The sequence below is a fragment of the Schistocerca americana genome, chromosome 1 (genome assembly GCF_021461395.2).
Source record: "Schistocerca americana isolate TAMUIC-IGC-003095 chromosome 1, iqSchAmer2.1, whole genome shotgun sequence".
In the NCBI taxonomy this organism is placed as follows: domain Eukaryota; kingdom Metazoa; phylum Arthropoda; class Insecta; order Orthoptera; family Acrididae; genus Schistocerca; species Schistocerca americana.
The window spans coordinates 138,208,058-138,220,702 of record NC_060119.1 but is presented as its reverse complement, the minus strand read 5'-3'; the positions used below and the strand labels follow the sequence as shown (position 1 = coordinate 138,220,702).

The window sequence follows — 12,645 nt, the reverse complement described above, 5'->3', positions numbered from 1 at the left end:
TCCTCACGTGAGGCTGTAATGCGTCGGCGATCTTATCCAATACGCCTTGTTTACTGACCTGTCTCCCCGTAGCGTGTCCATAACCTATGGATGACGTCCTGGAGAGACAGTGGCATCAACAGCAACACGACAAAGTCCATCCTTTTTGGGTCAAACATGCCACACTTGCAACATCCACTCCATTACCATGTCGGACTGCACGTACTTGGTCGAATACAACGTCCATAAGTGATAACTGCCATCTCTGTACCTCACTGGACAACACCGGAATACCAGTACTCATTCCCTTCTGAGCGTTCACCTGAAACTGTAGTGCGCAATGGTGAATGATTTAAATTGTTCCCTACATTGAAACCAAAGACGTCAAGCCGCGTACTAAGACCACAGGTACTGCCTATATCAAAGTAGATTTTAACATATCAGAGGGTGATGCTAGTGTTCCGCTTAATTAATTTGAACAGTGTAGGAGTCAAAACATGCTTCTGAACTGCTTTGTCTCAAAAACGAAAAACTCTTTTTGATCAAACAAAATGAGGTCTTCTCAATGGTCAGAAGGCAAATCAAATCCGAGGGGACACTTTTTGAGATCGGGCTTTTGAAAATCAGACAAAACTCATGAAGTTCTTGAATGAACTTTAATGTTGGATAATTCTGAATAATGTGAGTAGTCAGGACCCCTCTTGCACAGCCCCACGATATGCTGGCTAGATGCAACTGAGGAAAAAAATCAGCATCTGACTGTCACTGTCATAGCCACAAGCTACCAAATCATCATCCAAATTTGAGACAAGATGTATGAGCGGCTTTGACAACAAACTTCGATAAATCTGCTGTACAATGAGCACATGTTAAAACTAGGCAGTTGTACCTACTAAGTTGAGCGCAATCAAGCTTCACCACACAAGTCGTCTTAGAGCATGAACAACGTCTTTATTTATTCATAACTGCCACAACATGAAAAAACTGGAATTTACAAAAGAATAGCTAGTGGTCCACCTCAATGCTAACCAGGGTGGAATCTGATGTAGCTTCATGTAAGACATATATGTATGTCCATCTGTAGAAATTTTATCAAAATTTGAGGGGGTAGGGTGAGCACCCTTAGACCAATTGGCATGGAATTAAATTACCTCTATATATATATATATATATATATATATATATATATATATATATATATATATATGAAAAATAGAAGTGTAATTGGTTTCTTTATTCCACTATTGGTAGAATACTTTCATATTCAAACATGAAAAGACATGTGTAAGTATCAGTGCCTTTATATTGACGTAATCTGTGATGGGAACAACACACACGTAATAAACCGCTTCTCAAGCTGCTCTTAAGAGTACCACAGAATTTTTGCTTCTCTGAATAGTTCTATTTACTTCTATTTCTGAAAATAATTTCCGTTAATTTCGCAGCGACGTCGAGCTTATTAGAGATGAGCACAAACTCGAGATGTGTCGGTGATGGGGAAAGAAATCGACAGTGCAGTTTCAGAGGCAAAATCAAAGCATCTGTCTGGTAGAGTGATTTGGTAAAATCATGGAAAACCTGAAGCTAGTGACCGGGCGCGGATTTGAGGCTAAACAGTTAGCACAACTTTTTAATCAAAGTCCTGGATTGTCGTCGTAATTAAAGAATTTAATCTCGGTTCTTCATGTGGGATGGATGGCTGGAGGATCAGCAACATGAGGTAGTGAAGAAAGAAATATAGCTCTTGCTTTTTCTGACTGTGGTAAATAGCTGATTGGACTTCATTCTTGTCACTCTTTACTTTGTAAATTGGATTTGTGCACTAAGGAGAGAACGTTAACATTTCCCTAATGTACAAATACTGTTTCAATGCATGGTCTCTCCGAATTCATAATCAATAGCAATAACCATATTCATAAAACTGATGTAACATGTAAAACCCGTATGGTGCATGACCAGTACCAGGATTAAAATTTATGTGTAAAGTAGATAGTAATCAGAATACGGCCTTGATGATTGCACTTCATTGAACATTTTCTGGCTGGCTGCTGAACGTATTGTTGTCCTATCAAAAGTCACGCAGTGAAGTCCGTTACTGACTGACCCACAGCTACACGAGGCATTTTCACAGACAAAAAGCTTTGTCACTGGGCGAAAGTAAAAGTTCGCACGGCAAAATACCAGACACCCAAAACCAATATCGGGATTCCATGGAGAGAAAGTATTTCCATACGAGTTCAAATTGAAAAAAATTATCCTTTGGGCACAGTCGTTCTTAATTGCTTCCATGCATCCAAGAAAGAAACAGAAGCTGTGGAACATAAGACAAGGCAAAATAAGTGCGTGTGTGTAACTGAATTTACGTGAAACCTATACACAATTTTTTTACATTAATTAATGGAACATATTTTACAACTTACACAAGATTCAGTTTTTACGGAAAGAGTTTCTTTAGTTTAGTTGTTGATGCTGGCCGTATCTGTAAGATGGAAAGAAGTCTGCACCAGTTTAACGTTAATGGGAAAAATAGCCACACGTCCGACCAACAGTGGTATTTTGACCTTATCTTGTCAAAACGCTCAGTGTGCTCATAACCAGCCACTACTGAATCTGCAGTGTGTAGCGGCTCAGTTCGGCCGCGTCACTTGGTGAACAAAGCGTGCTGTCTTGATCACGTGTCTCGATGACCTCGAAAGTGACCTTGGTCTCTCCAGCCGGCTCAGCGCGCTGCTTCCCAAATACCGCAGCGCTCTCGCGAGTAGCTTCAGGATAGAATTATGTCACCGTCATTTCGAAGACTGATACCAAGTCTTACTAGCAAGTCTAAGACGGACCTAGTAAGTCTAAGACGGACATACAGCCTTCCTGTCTAACAAGCATTGTGTCTAATCCAAATGATCAAACACTTTGGACACTAATTATGAAATGCAGACACGAGCTATTCCAGCAAAGAAAGTAAATGGTATAAGGTGGCCTATTTTACGTACACTCAGAGTTCCTCCACTAGTAAGTCGAAACGTTACGACTCCTTTCACTGCTGTAGGGTCCTCTAATTCCACATACTTTTGGTGGCCAATGTCTTACACCTATGTCTATTTCGATACTTCTACTTTTCTTTTCGATATCTGCTATGGATGATACGATCACTAGGGGTCTTTCAGACGAGCTTTTCATTTTTAACTATAATTTTGGTGAAAATATATTTTCATGACTCTGTTTTCATTACATTTCTTGGAAGCAGCCCAAGGAAATTTTAGGTTTTTTTAAAATACTTCGTAGGATTTTAACAACTTGACAACTAAAAATAAAAAACAATTGCTATATACTGTATTTTAAGTACTACTAAAATAACATCCTTTTCTCTTCGAGCACAGATTATCTTCCCGGCGATGGTATAGATTCGCAATTTTACTTTACGGAAAAATACGTTTCAGCTACGGAATATTGTACGTGAAATAAACTTTGAATTTCCTACTCGTCGTTACAAAGTAGAACGACTATTGCACTCAATAATTCTATGTAGGGAGAAACTTCATTGCATTTTAATTTTAAATGAATGGAATAGAAAATTGTCATCTATTACGAGACCCTAATCCATAAACATGTTTCACAAATAATTCAGCTTTTATGCCACACACAAACGGTGACATTCAACAAAAACACGACACGCAAACGTCTGAGAGACCACTTAAGACCCACAAATAAGAAACAAAGCACAGCAACAATGCAAGAGTTCTGGTTCGTGTAGCTTTCCATCCCATAGGAAGGTACACAGTGGAGTTCATTTCGCTTTTCGGGGCTGAATAAAATATCACGAAACAAAAAAACGTTGCGGTCAGAAGCTGTCCATGTTAATTCCGGGCCACCCACGATCTACCTGCACATGAGGTTTGGCGCATTGGAAGATAAGAGGCCTCGACATACGGCCTTAGATAAATAACTAATTTAATAACATCCCCGCAAAGATTATTCTACCACATCAGGGAGCTTTCAACTGCCAAAGTCAGATATGTAGAAAAACATTATCTTAGGACTACATGATGGCAAGGAAATCGCGAAGACCACGGCTTTCTTAAAAACTCTGTTAGACAGCTGCTTACATAAAATGTCAACAGAGAGGTTTTCCGGGACGACCTTATATGATCCCGTGTTTCAGTGCAATCGTCAGCCTCATCTCATGTTCCGCCAAGAGATAGGGGGGGAGGGGGAAATAGATTTTGAGGACCAAAGTTCCCAATCTGTACAGCCCTTGGAATAATGAACAAAGGTGTAGTTATGGAGAGAAAAATGTGAGTACTATTACGCTAACAGCTTGGCTTCACAGTTTCCGATGCCAAGGGCTACATGGGTATAATGAAATTGACTGGACGCATTTTCTTTTTTGAAAATTATAGACAAGTTGAGTACGTCATGAACTATATAAAACCCGGTTGCATAACCCGCTAAGGTGTTTCTGACGTCCTCATCCTAATATGATTCTATTTTTACTGGTAATGCTCCGCATGTTCTCAATAGCATAACAACATTAATATTTACCAGATATTAATAATAGTGCACAAAACAACCACCTAGAAGAGGAGCCTATATACAGGCAGCACAGTACGATTTATATTACAGAATGTTGCTAATGATTCGCAATGCAAAATCAAACTAAAAAGAGCCATAAGTACTTTTCTAAGCCTGGTTTACAAGGACCTGCTTGAGAAAATTGACAATTGCCCAAAAATTAGGAAAAAAAAATATTTCTACTCTATACACAAGGTCAGCCCGACAACACTAATGTTTAGATTATGGAAATTTTCATTCTCCGTTTGTTTATAAATCAAGTGAACGTCATGTTTATTTATTCCAATTTTGACACCGGTACACTTTTATGAAGCTCCTGAATGTTTCCTGTCTGTCCACCGTTCATTAGATCGCTGTATCTGTCTTTTTCACATCTCTGAATCTAGTAGAGACCTTTCTTCAGTGTAACACGGTTGCGTCTAGTTATGGTGATTAAGTATGCAATAGCTTTAGTTCGGCTACATCGATTGTGAGACATTTGATCCGTCCATTCACCTCTCTACATGTCCAGTGCGAGTCTATTGCATTTTCGTCATGGTCGTAATTATATCTCCACATCAGTCTCTTCACGATCCATTTGTTCGTTTACCTGTCTGTTTTAGTAGAGATCAACACTGAACTTCATCGGCACTAGACAGTAATGGCAGCAACAATACTAACTAAATTGGCTGGGTGTTCCATTAACAGGTATTCCACGAGACTAGTTTTAATGGTACTGGAGTATGCAACAGCTTTAGCCAGACTGAGATTGTGATAAAGTTAAACTGAAAGAGGGCTCAGAAAGAAAGAGATGGAGATACCAGATCTCTTTTTCTTGACTCTATTTTAATTCCTAACCAACCATGAAGTCTACTGGAAGTAATAGCACGTAAATATTCTTCAGCATACTATCACACACTAACCAATTATTTCCCAAGGTCTGTAGGTACACATTTCGTTGAAATGAACTGAAGCTTTCTGAAATGTCATGTGGCTCCTTTACCTGACTAGCATTTCACAGAGGCTCATTATATGTCTGGCAATCCTGATTTTAGTTTTCTTAACCAATTTCCTTCAAGAAGGTCATCGTCATATGTCACCAGTCCTGTTTCTCCTCATGTTTAGCTTGTATCAAGCCAGTAGGTCCTGTGTAATTTTAAAATGATCCTTGGACAAATAAATTGCTGATAACGGTTTACGTCTGCACTGAGTGAAAATTGTAGTTGATACATTCTACATTACAGAGAGATGTCGATGGTAAATAAGTTTATTTAAAACTCTTGTCTGTCTCATTTCTAGTGAAGGTAATTGCAGCAGTGTGTGAGGAATTTCATTTGATCATGAACATTCTGTAAAAAGTTTAGTCATTTCTATTTGTACAACACCACACTTGACTTCTATTGCAACACCATCTGCTGGCGTCACCCCTTTCTTGATTTACAACCATAATCCGCAAACGACTGCGAAGTCCGTGGCGGAAACTACTTCGAACTGTAACGTGCGGATATTAGGGTTTCTTCCCATTCCATTCGTGTACGGGGCGAACAAAGAATTATTCACCTGTAATTTGCGGTCACTACGGGAGCGATATGTAACAGGCGCAGTATAGTCCCAGATTATTCGTATTAGGCTGTACGGGCACTTTTTCTTAAACGTCCGCAGAATGGTTGGTCTCTCTCTTTGCGCCTGTCAAGTTAGTCATCAAATGTACCTGAGACCCATACTGTTGCCCATTTATCTCCAGTACTCTCCTAGTCCGATCTGGGGTCAATCTCTCACACTGCAGCAATAGTGGACTGGCAGTTCTGGTGACTCTTATCCGATCTCCACAGGCGACTGTTCATGGAACTTTATTACTAATTGTGCAGTGCGACTCTGCTTAAAGATACACTTGCATTTATTCAAATTAAACGCAAGTTGTAATTTATTAAAAGTCCCCGGCTCGCTTACTGCTAGCCAGTAACGTTAATTCTCAGTAAATCCGAAAGTGCAACGAGTTTGCCACGCCATTTCCGGGCGCTTGATTATGATGTGAACAAGTAAGAGTTACACTCGAAATTATGAGACAATCACATGCTTAGAAAAATACTACACTGCCTTTCAGGAAACTTCGAAGACATTCCACCTGTCCGCTCCCGGTGAATTAAAAAAGTATTAGAAACATTATTCACTGCATTACACATATCTGATGTTTTATTACGGAAGGGGTGGAGGATATACAAACAAAGTGTTGTTATAATAAAAATGTTTCGGCTTATTTCATAATTCCATTGGAAAGTATCTGAGCCGATATATTGCCATAGCCTATCACATAACACCTTTTGCCTTCGGGCGTTTGTATTGTTGGCGATAGCTGTACAGTAGAAATAATTATTGCAGCGTTGTCTCTTAGGGAAAGTGTCGTCAGCAACTTAATGGCTAGGTTTTTCCTTTTACGCTTCACAACGATAATCAGTGCCGATGAACAGTTATTCATTTATATACAGCAGACAAATCCGAACTTACGCTTATGCAATCGGTATGACGTAAGATATTGAATGATTAGTGAATGCAAAGTTCAAATGCAACACTACTGAGCAGCAATACCGTGAATTAGCCAATGTGAAAAACTTAACTGAGCATTTACACCAGTGACAATAGGTACCTGGAAATGAAAGAACAACAAACTGCTAATTTAAACCAAGGGGATTGTCTTCGGGGAATATATTACGGCACTCAGCAATATACAAAAGTTTTTGATACATCATCAACTCGCCCATCCATATACATGGGAGTGAATCATGGTCTCGTCCTATGACAAATTTTCGCTACACGAAACTCAATCTTCCGTAGTATACCAGTTTTCAGTCATACCAGGAGGACCATTAATCACCAATATTTTTTCGGCAAAGGCAAGTATTATTGAACATATGTTATCAGTTAAAGTAGCTTCATATTTCTGCTATATTTTGCACCAGAGATCAAATCGCATTACTTTCCGTATAGACTCTACTCAATGAATTATGGTAATGGCTCAAGGTGGAAACTGTTTTTGATTAAATTTTAACTGTGTTAAATATGGAAAACTGTTACACCACCTTCAAAACAAAGATTATTACTTGAAAGTTTGGTAAGTACTAGTCAGGTTAAACACAACGCAACGATCCTTGAGACAAGGAGCTCGCGCACAACTCAAGCGGAAGCGGTGTCGACGTTAAGGCATACAGCCTCACTCCGTATCTTCTCTGCCGCGAAACTGAAAAGGAAGTAAGCGGTGACAGCCGCGCGAGCTCTGTTTATCGTAGGAGCCTTGTCGGACCCACCCGTCCAGTGTTGCCGTACTGTCATCACGAGCACGTGTTTGCTGCCGCATTAAAAACCGCTGGTCATAGTTCCAACGCTTTTCCAATATTCGTTTGCGGAAAGCACAGATTTCGCGACGTCATAATATCTCCCTATTGATTTTACTTTTTATTTCCGTTACCATCACAGGAAAAACTAATCATGGAAAATTGACAACGGCTAAGTAATATACCACTTAGCCACTCTTCGCAAAGAAATAATTTTGGCACTTAAATATGGAAATCGTTTTAACCTTCATATTATTCTCAGCAATGTTAAGTTTCTTACGCTTGTAAATAGATACAAATTCTAACTTCAGCTTTCGTTAAACTGTGCAAACAAATTCAATGCATTAACAGATCTATTTAATACAATACTTGTAAAATTATGTCGTTCGTAGTCAGTCAACAATAATGAAGAGATCTGACCTAGGCTATTTCCCCCATTCAATGCAGATAATTACGTGGCAGATTTTATAGATTATGCTACGTTCCTTTGTATCTTTTTATATACTGGCTGATCGAAACCGCTAACGGCAATTTGAAAGGCTCAAGTGATTGCGCCGAAAAGATTTATTAAAAACTAAATAAAAATAGAGAGGAAACGAATGGTTTAGCTACAAGGTAAAAATTCAAATTTCAGGAACCTGACGACACAACCTTACACTAGGTTCTTTGTAAATTACATATGTCATTTCATATAGAAACGAAAGTTACTCTACACCTGCGAGACCTAAACAACATGGGCATACACAGCGATACGTGACTTTGGATACAAGGAATATATAGCAACTTTCATATTGGTCATTCCACGCTTACGGACGTACCATCAACATGAAAAATAATAACAAAAGAAACAACCTCAATATGACACACTATATAAAATGCTCAATACTTTTTCTTGTTCCTTAAGTTGCGCTATTTTACTGGACTGGTTAAGATGTCAGTTTAAGAAACCAACTCAAACTGTGGTCCAACTGAATACAAATAAATGACTGTAGTGAGCTTTTCTGCCATTCATTCTGCGTGACTCCAGCGTTCCCCCACCCCCATTCAGGACACTACATTTTAAAACTTACTAATTTCAACCAAAATACTAACACGGTAGACGGCAAGCCACTGTTGCCCTCGCTACAGGTTTGAAAATTAGTCTCTATTACAGTGGTTTCCCATCAATTATCTTTAGGTTGTGGGGAAAAATGAGAACCTACTGTTTTGATAACGATTTCTTCACAGTTTACATAACAGGCGATAGCATTTGACCAAATTAATAGAATGTCGGTGCATTGGTGTGTTCCATAGCCTAATAATTATGCACATGTAGCTATATTTCTGAGCAAACCACAGAGCCTAGTCCTCTTCGTAAAATTTATACGTGGGAAAGTAAATATTGTCTAATTTACTACAAAAATTCACGCGTCACATTAATCGATCAACCGAGGGAATATGTAAACAATGAACGCAAGGGGGTGTAGGGAGGGGGAGACTAAGAACAGTTACAACATCGTGTGTTAGCTTTTAAATCTTGTCACTTGTACCTATGCTGTTGCAAATACGGCTCCCTAATTTACGACTAAGTATTAGGAGGTAAATAAATATTTGTACTTACATCGGTAACGTGTGCTGGTTACTGTCTTCATTCGTCAGGAATTCATCACAACTCTCTCCTCCAGAACTGCTTGCAGTGACGTCCGAATCTAATTCATTCTGCACAAACTTGAGCTGCGTATGTAACTGACCAGACACACTATCCAGTTCTTTTACCACATCCGGACTCAACCTAAGTTGAGGACCACTAACGGCGGTAGCTGAAGTAGTAGTAGTAGTACACTCCGCACTGATACCACTGCATTTTCGGCTTCCTTGCCGGCTGGTGGATGTTGAAACTTGATTGATATCATAGCTCTTGTAAAACGTAGATGCTGCCTTTAGCGAAGCACTCTGCCTGTCGTTTGAAGCAACTGACGCGCACGCACTATCACATTCACTTGGCGTAACAGCCGCTGAACTACATTCTCCACTGCCTAAGTCTTTATGGGAGTTTTGTTTCATATTTTCATACGAATACGCAATAAAGTTGTTCACTTGACGTTCAGCACACGAGACCATTATTTTTGCTTGAAACATTCTTATTCGCCTAGCCAAGAAATCACATCTTCGTTCTACTTCATGCTGCTTCTTACGTAAAGCTTCAATTGTTTCCTTAGTAACACCTGCTCTATCGTCAGAAGTGAACCCCTTTGTGTCATCGACACACAACTCCATTACGTTACTAAAGAATTCGTGTTCAAAAGTTTCGTCTGCGCCACGCGGCGTTTCGAAACTAGCTTTTGCATTGTCGTTGTTAGACCCTAACACTTCCGTACTAGTCTTACGCCTAGAATTAACCATCGCACCTGAACTTCTTGATACACTGGTTGTCGGGGGAAGACTGTTTCTTTTAGTCAGGGAGGTGCAGTTGACGGTTTCATTCTTTTTTGAATTCCGTGTCACTGTTGGATTAAAGATTTTTATTTGATTATCTACTTTATTTACATCACTTTCAACTCTATTTAATCTCCCACTCTCCAAAGACCGTATTGCTGTACTGCTCTTCTGCAAACCCATTTTACCTTTGTTGTCCCCCATAGATGGGTCGCTATAATTCATTCTAAGATGCTCTATCCCACCACTCCCTCCTTCTGAGACTTTCAGAATGCCTTCTGATAAATCTGTACGTTTATTCAACAACTCAGAAGCAATTGCCAAAGTTTTCAAATTATCATATGCTAGAGAACCTGCATCTGCTGAGTATTTCAGAAAACCGCTTCTGAATCCATTCGCGCAGTTAGGAAACTTCTTATTCTTAGTCGTTTTGTTAGAAGTAGCTATTTTGTATACATCGTCATCTGACAAGAACGGAGATGCTGAAACATGTTTGTGTCCATTATACGATACTCCAATTGGAGACGAAGGGGAAGTGTGTGCTGACGGCAATTTGAAGTTCTGTGACTGTCCAGCTTCTGTCAGAGCTGGTGCCATGACAACATCCGAATGCCTCAGGGAGGCGAATCTTACACCCATTCATCCATGGGGTCACATTCATCGAAAATGTTCTTAAAACGTATGCCGGTATCGTTATCTTTTTATCACAATTTAAAGGTAATTTATACATGAACAAAACTCCCACGTTATTTCGCAAACTTCAAAAACAAACACAAACTTGGAAAAAAAAGTGCATAAGGCCTAGGGAAAATTATCTCGTGGTAGCGTTACATGTCACACGTTACATATTTAACACACGCGCTCATTCCAATATCACTTTTTACACTGGACACATGTAAGTGAAAGAATCTTCTACCACCGGCGAATTCCATTCCGGGTCGGCTCCAAGATTCTAATCTCAGAGCATTGATCGTACAGCTCGTTATTCCAAGTACTGCAAAACAGAAAACAATACGCTGAAATACTTCGAATACAGTTCATGGAAAAACAACAATCATAAAATTGCATGCAACTATTAACGGCAATTACTTGATCATCCACAACACCCACGTGACAAAGGCAGGGCTTACGACACTAGGAAGCAAATCGGGAGAGGCAGGAGAAAATTTATTCATATTTAGGTAGCATCATGATACAAATGTCATTCGCACAACGCACTGATATATACGTAGCTCGCTTACCCAAAGCTCACTTTATTTCTCACGAAAAATCTGAAGACATGTATTTCACAATGACGAAAAATACCCTACAACAATGGCGGAATGCAACGTAGTGCTTTCTGCAACAGCTAGCGAACATTCGTCTACAAGAAATGACCGGCCAAGGCCTGGAGCTACTACTCAAACACAACATTTACTGCACGTGCGAGGAGAATGATAAAAATAAATTTTACCCGGCAAATAAATAGATATGAACAAAACAATGAACGTAAATATTATACTAAGAATTGTATGAAATACTTTATACAAAATTTAAAGCAATCTGTAAAGATGTTAGAAAAAAGGCACTCAATTGCTTCAAAGTACTCTTCATGACATCAATACGCATTCCCCCCTCTCTAGCGCTTCTACTATTGGTCGAAGTGTTGGTCCGTGCTGCGTCCCCCTTCCTTGAACATTAAATTCCGTCTCAACACAAACATGTTTGAGTTTTTTATATAGGAAAGCAACTCCTGTAATTTAAAAAAATGGCATTTCGTCTCAAGTGCTCAGGAAATACAAAAGTAAGCACAAAGTTTGACCAATTTTTAATTAGTCTTAACATCGCAGTGGGGGGTATGTCTGCTGCCGCGAACAGCCAACGCTACCAGAAACAACGTTCTGCAATTAAACAACTACAGTGACAAGTGCCTACCACAAACGGCGTGCTTTGACACAATGAATGATACAATCATTCTTTTATATAATTATTTAATAATGCCTGTAGCCTTATCAGTGTCATGTACTCCAATGCCGAAAGCTCATTGAGACGTTAATATCACTCAATTACAACATTTTGTTTACGAATTATTGTTATTCTAGGATCGTAAACAAAACATAAAAACCAGATGTTCGTGAATTACGTCCAAAATGCCAAAGGTGTGAATTTAATGCGTGAAAGGATGCTTGTGTAATATGGTTGCAAAGTCTCTACACAGTGTTGAATTTCGGTGCTGTATACGTAAATTCGAGTTGTACATAAGAAGAACTTAAATTTTTAAGCGAATGTGTGATTAGTGTTCATTACACTCATGAGGAGGAGCAAGATTTCTGAGGAGGATTAAGATTTATTGTTGCACGACTTATGTCGTCGTGAGATCAAGGGTTTTCAGTGTCTG

At 39.3% G+C, this 12,645-nt stretch overlaps 1 protein-coding gene and 1 long non-coding RNA gene across 2 annotated transcripts in view; one reads left to right on the top strand and one right to left on the bottom strand.

Annotated features, from left to right (window-relative positions):
- Positions 1-11,638, bottom strand: part of LOC124607177 (KAT8 regulatory NSL complex subunit 1) — a 257,090-nt gene extending 245,452 nt beyond the window's left edge. The window contains exons 1-2 of the mRNA XM_047139433.1: positions 11,510-11,638; positions 9,454-11,262 (exon numbers count right to left, since the gene is read on the bottom strand). Of these exons, the coding sequence (XP_046995389.1) occupies positions 9,454-10,907 (1,454 nt within the window). The 5' untranslated portion in view covers positions 10,908-11,262; positions 11,510-11,638. The remainder of the gene's footprint in view (positions 1-9,453; positions 11,263-11,509) is intronic.
- Positions 11,639-11,922: 284 nt separating this feature from the next.
- Positions 11,923-12,645, top strand: part of LOC124550885 — an 88,932-nt gene continuing 88,209 nt past the window's right edge. The window contains exon 1 of the long non-coding RNA XR_006967745.1: positions 11,923-12,051. This is a non-coding gene — a long non-coding RNA (uncharacterized LOC124550885). The remainder of the gene's footprint in view (positions 12,052-12,645) is intronic.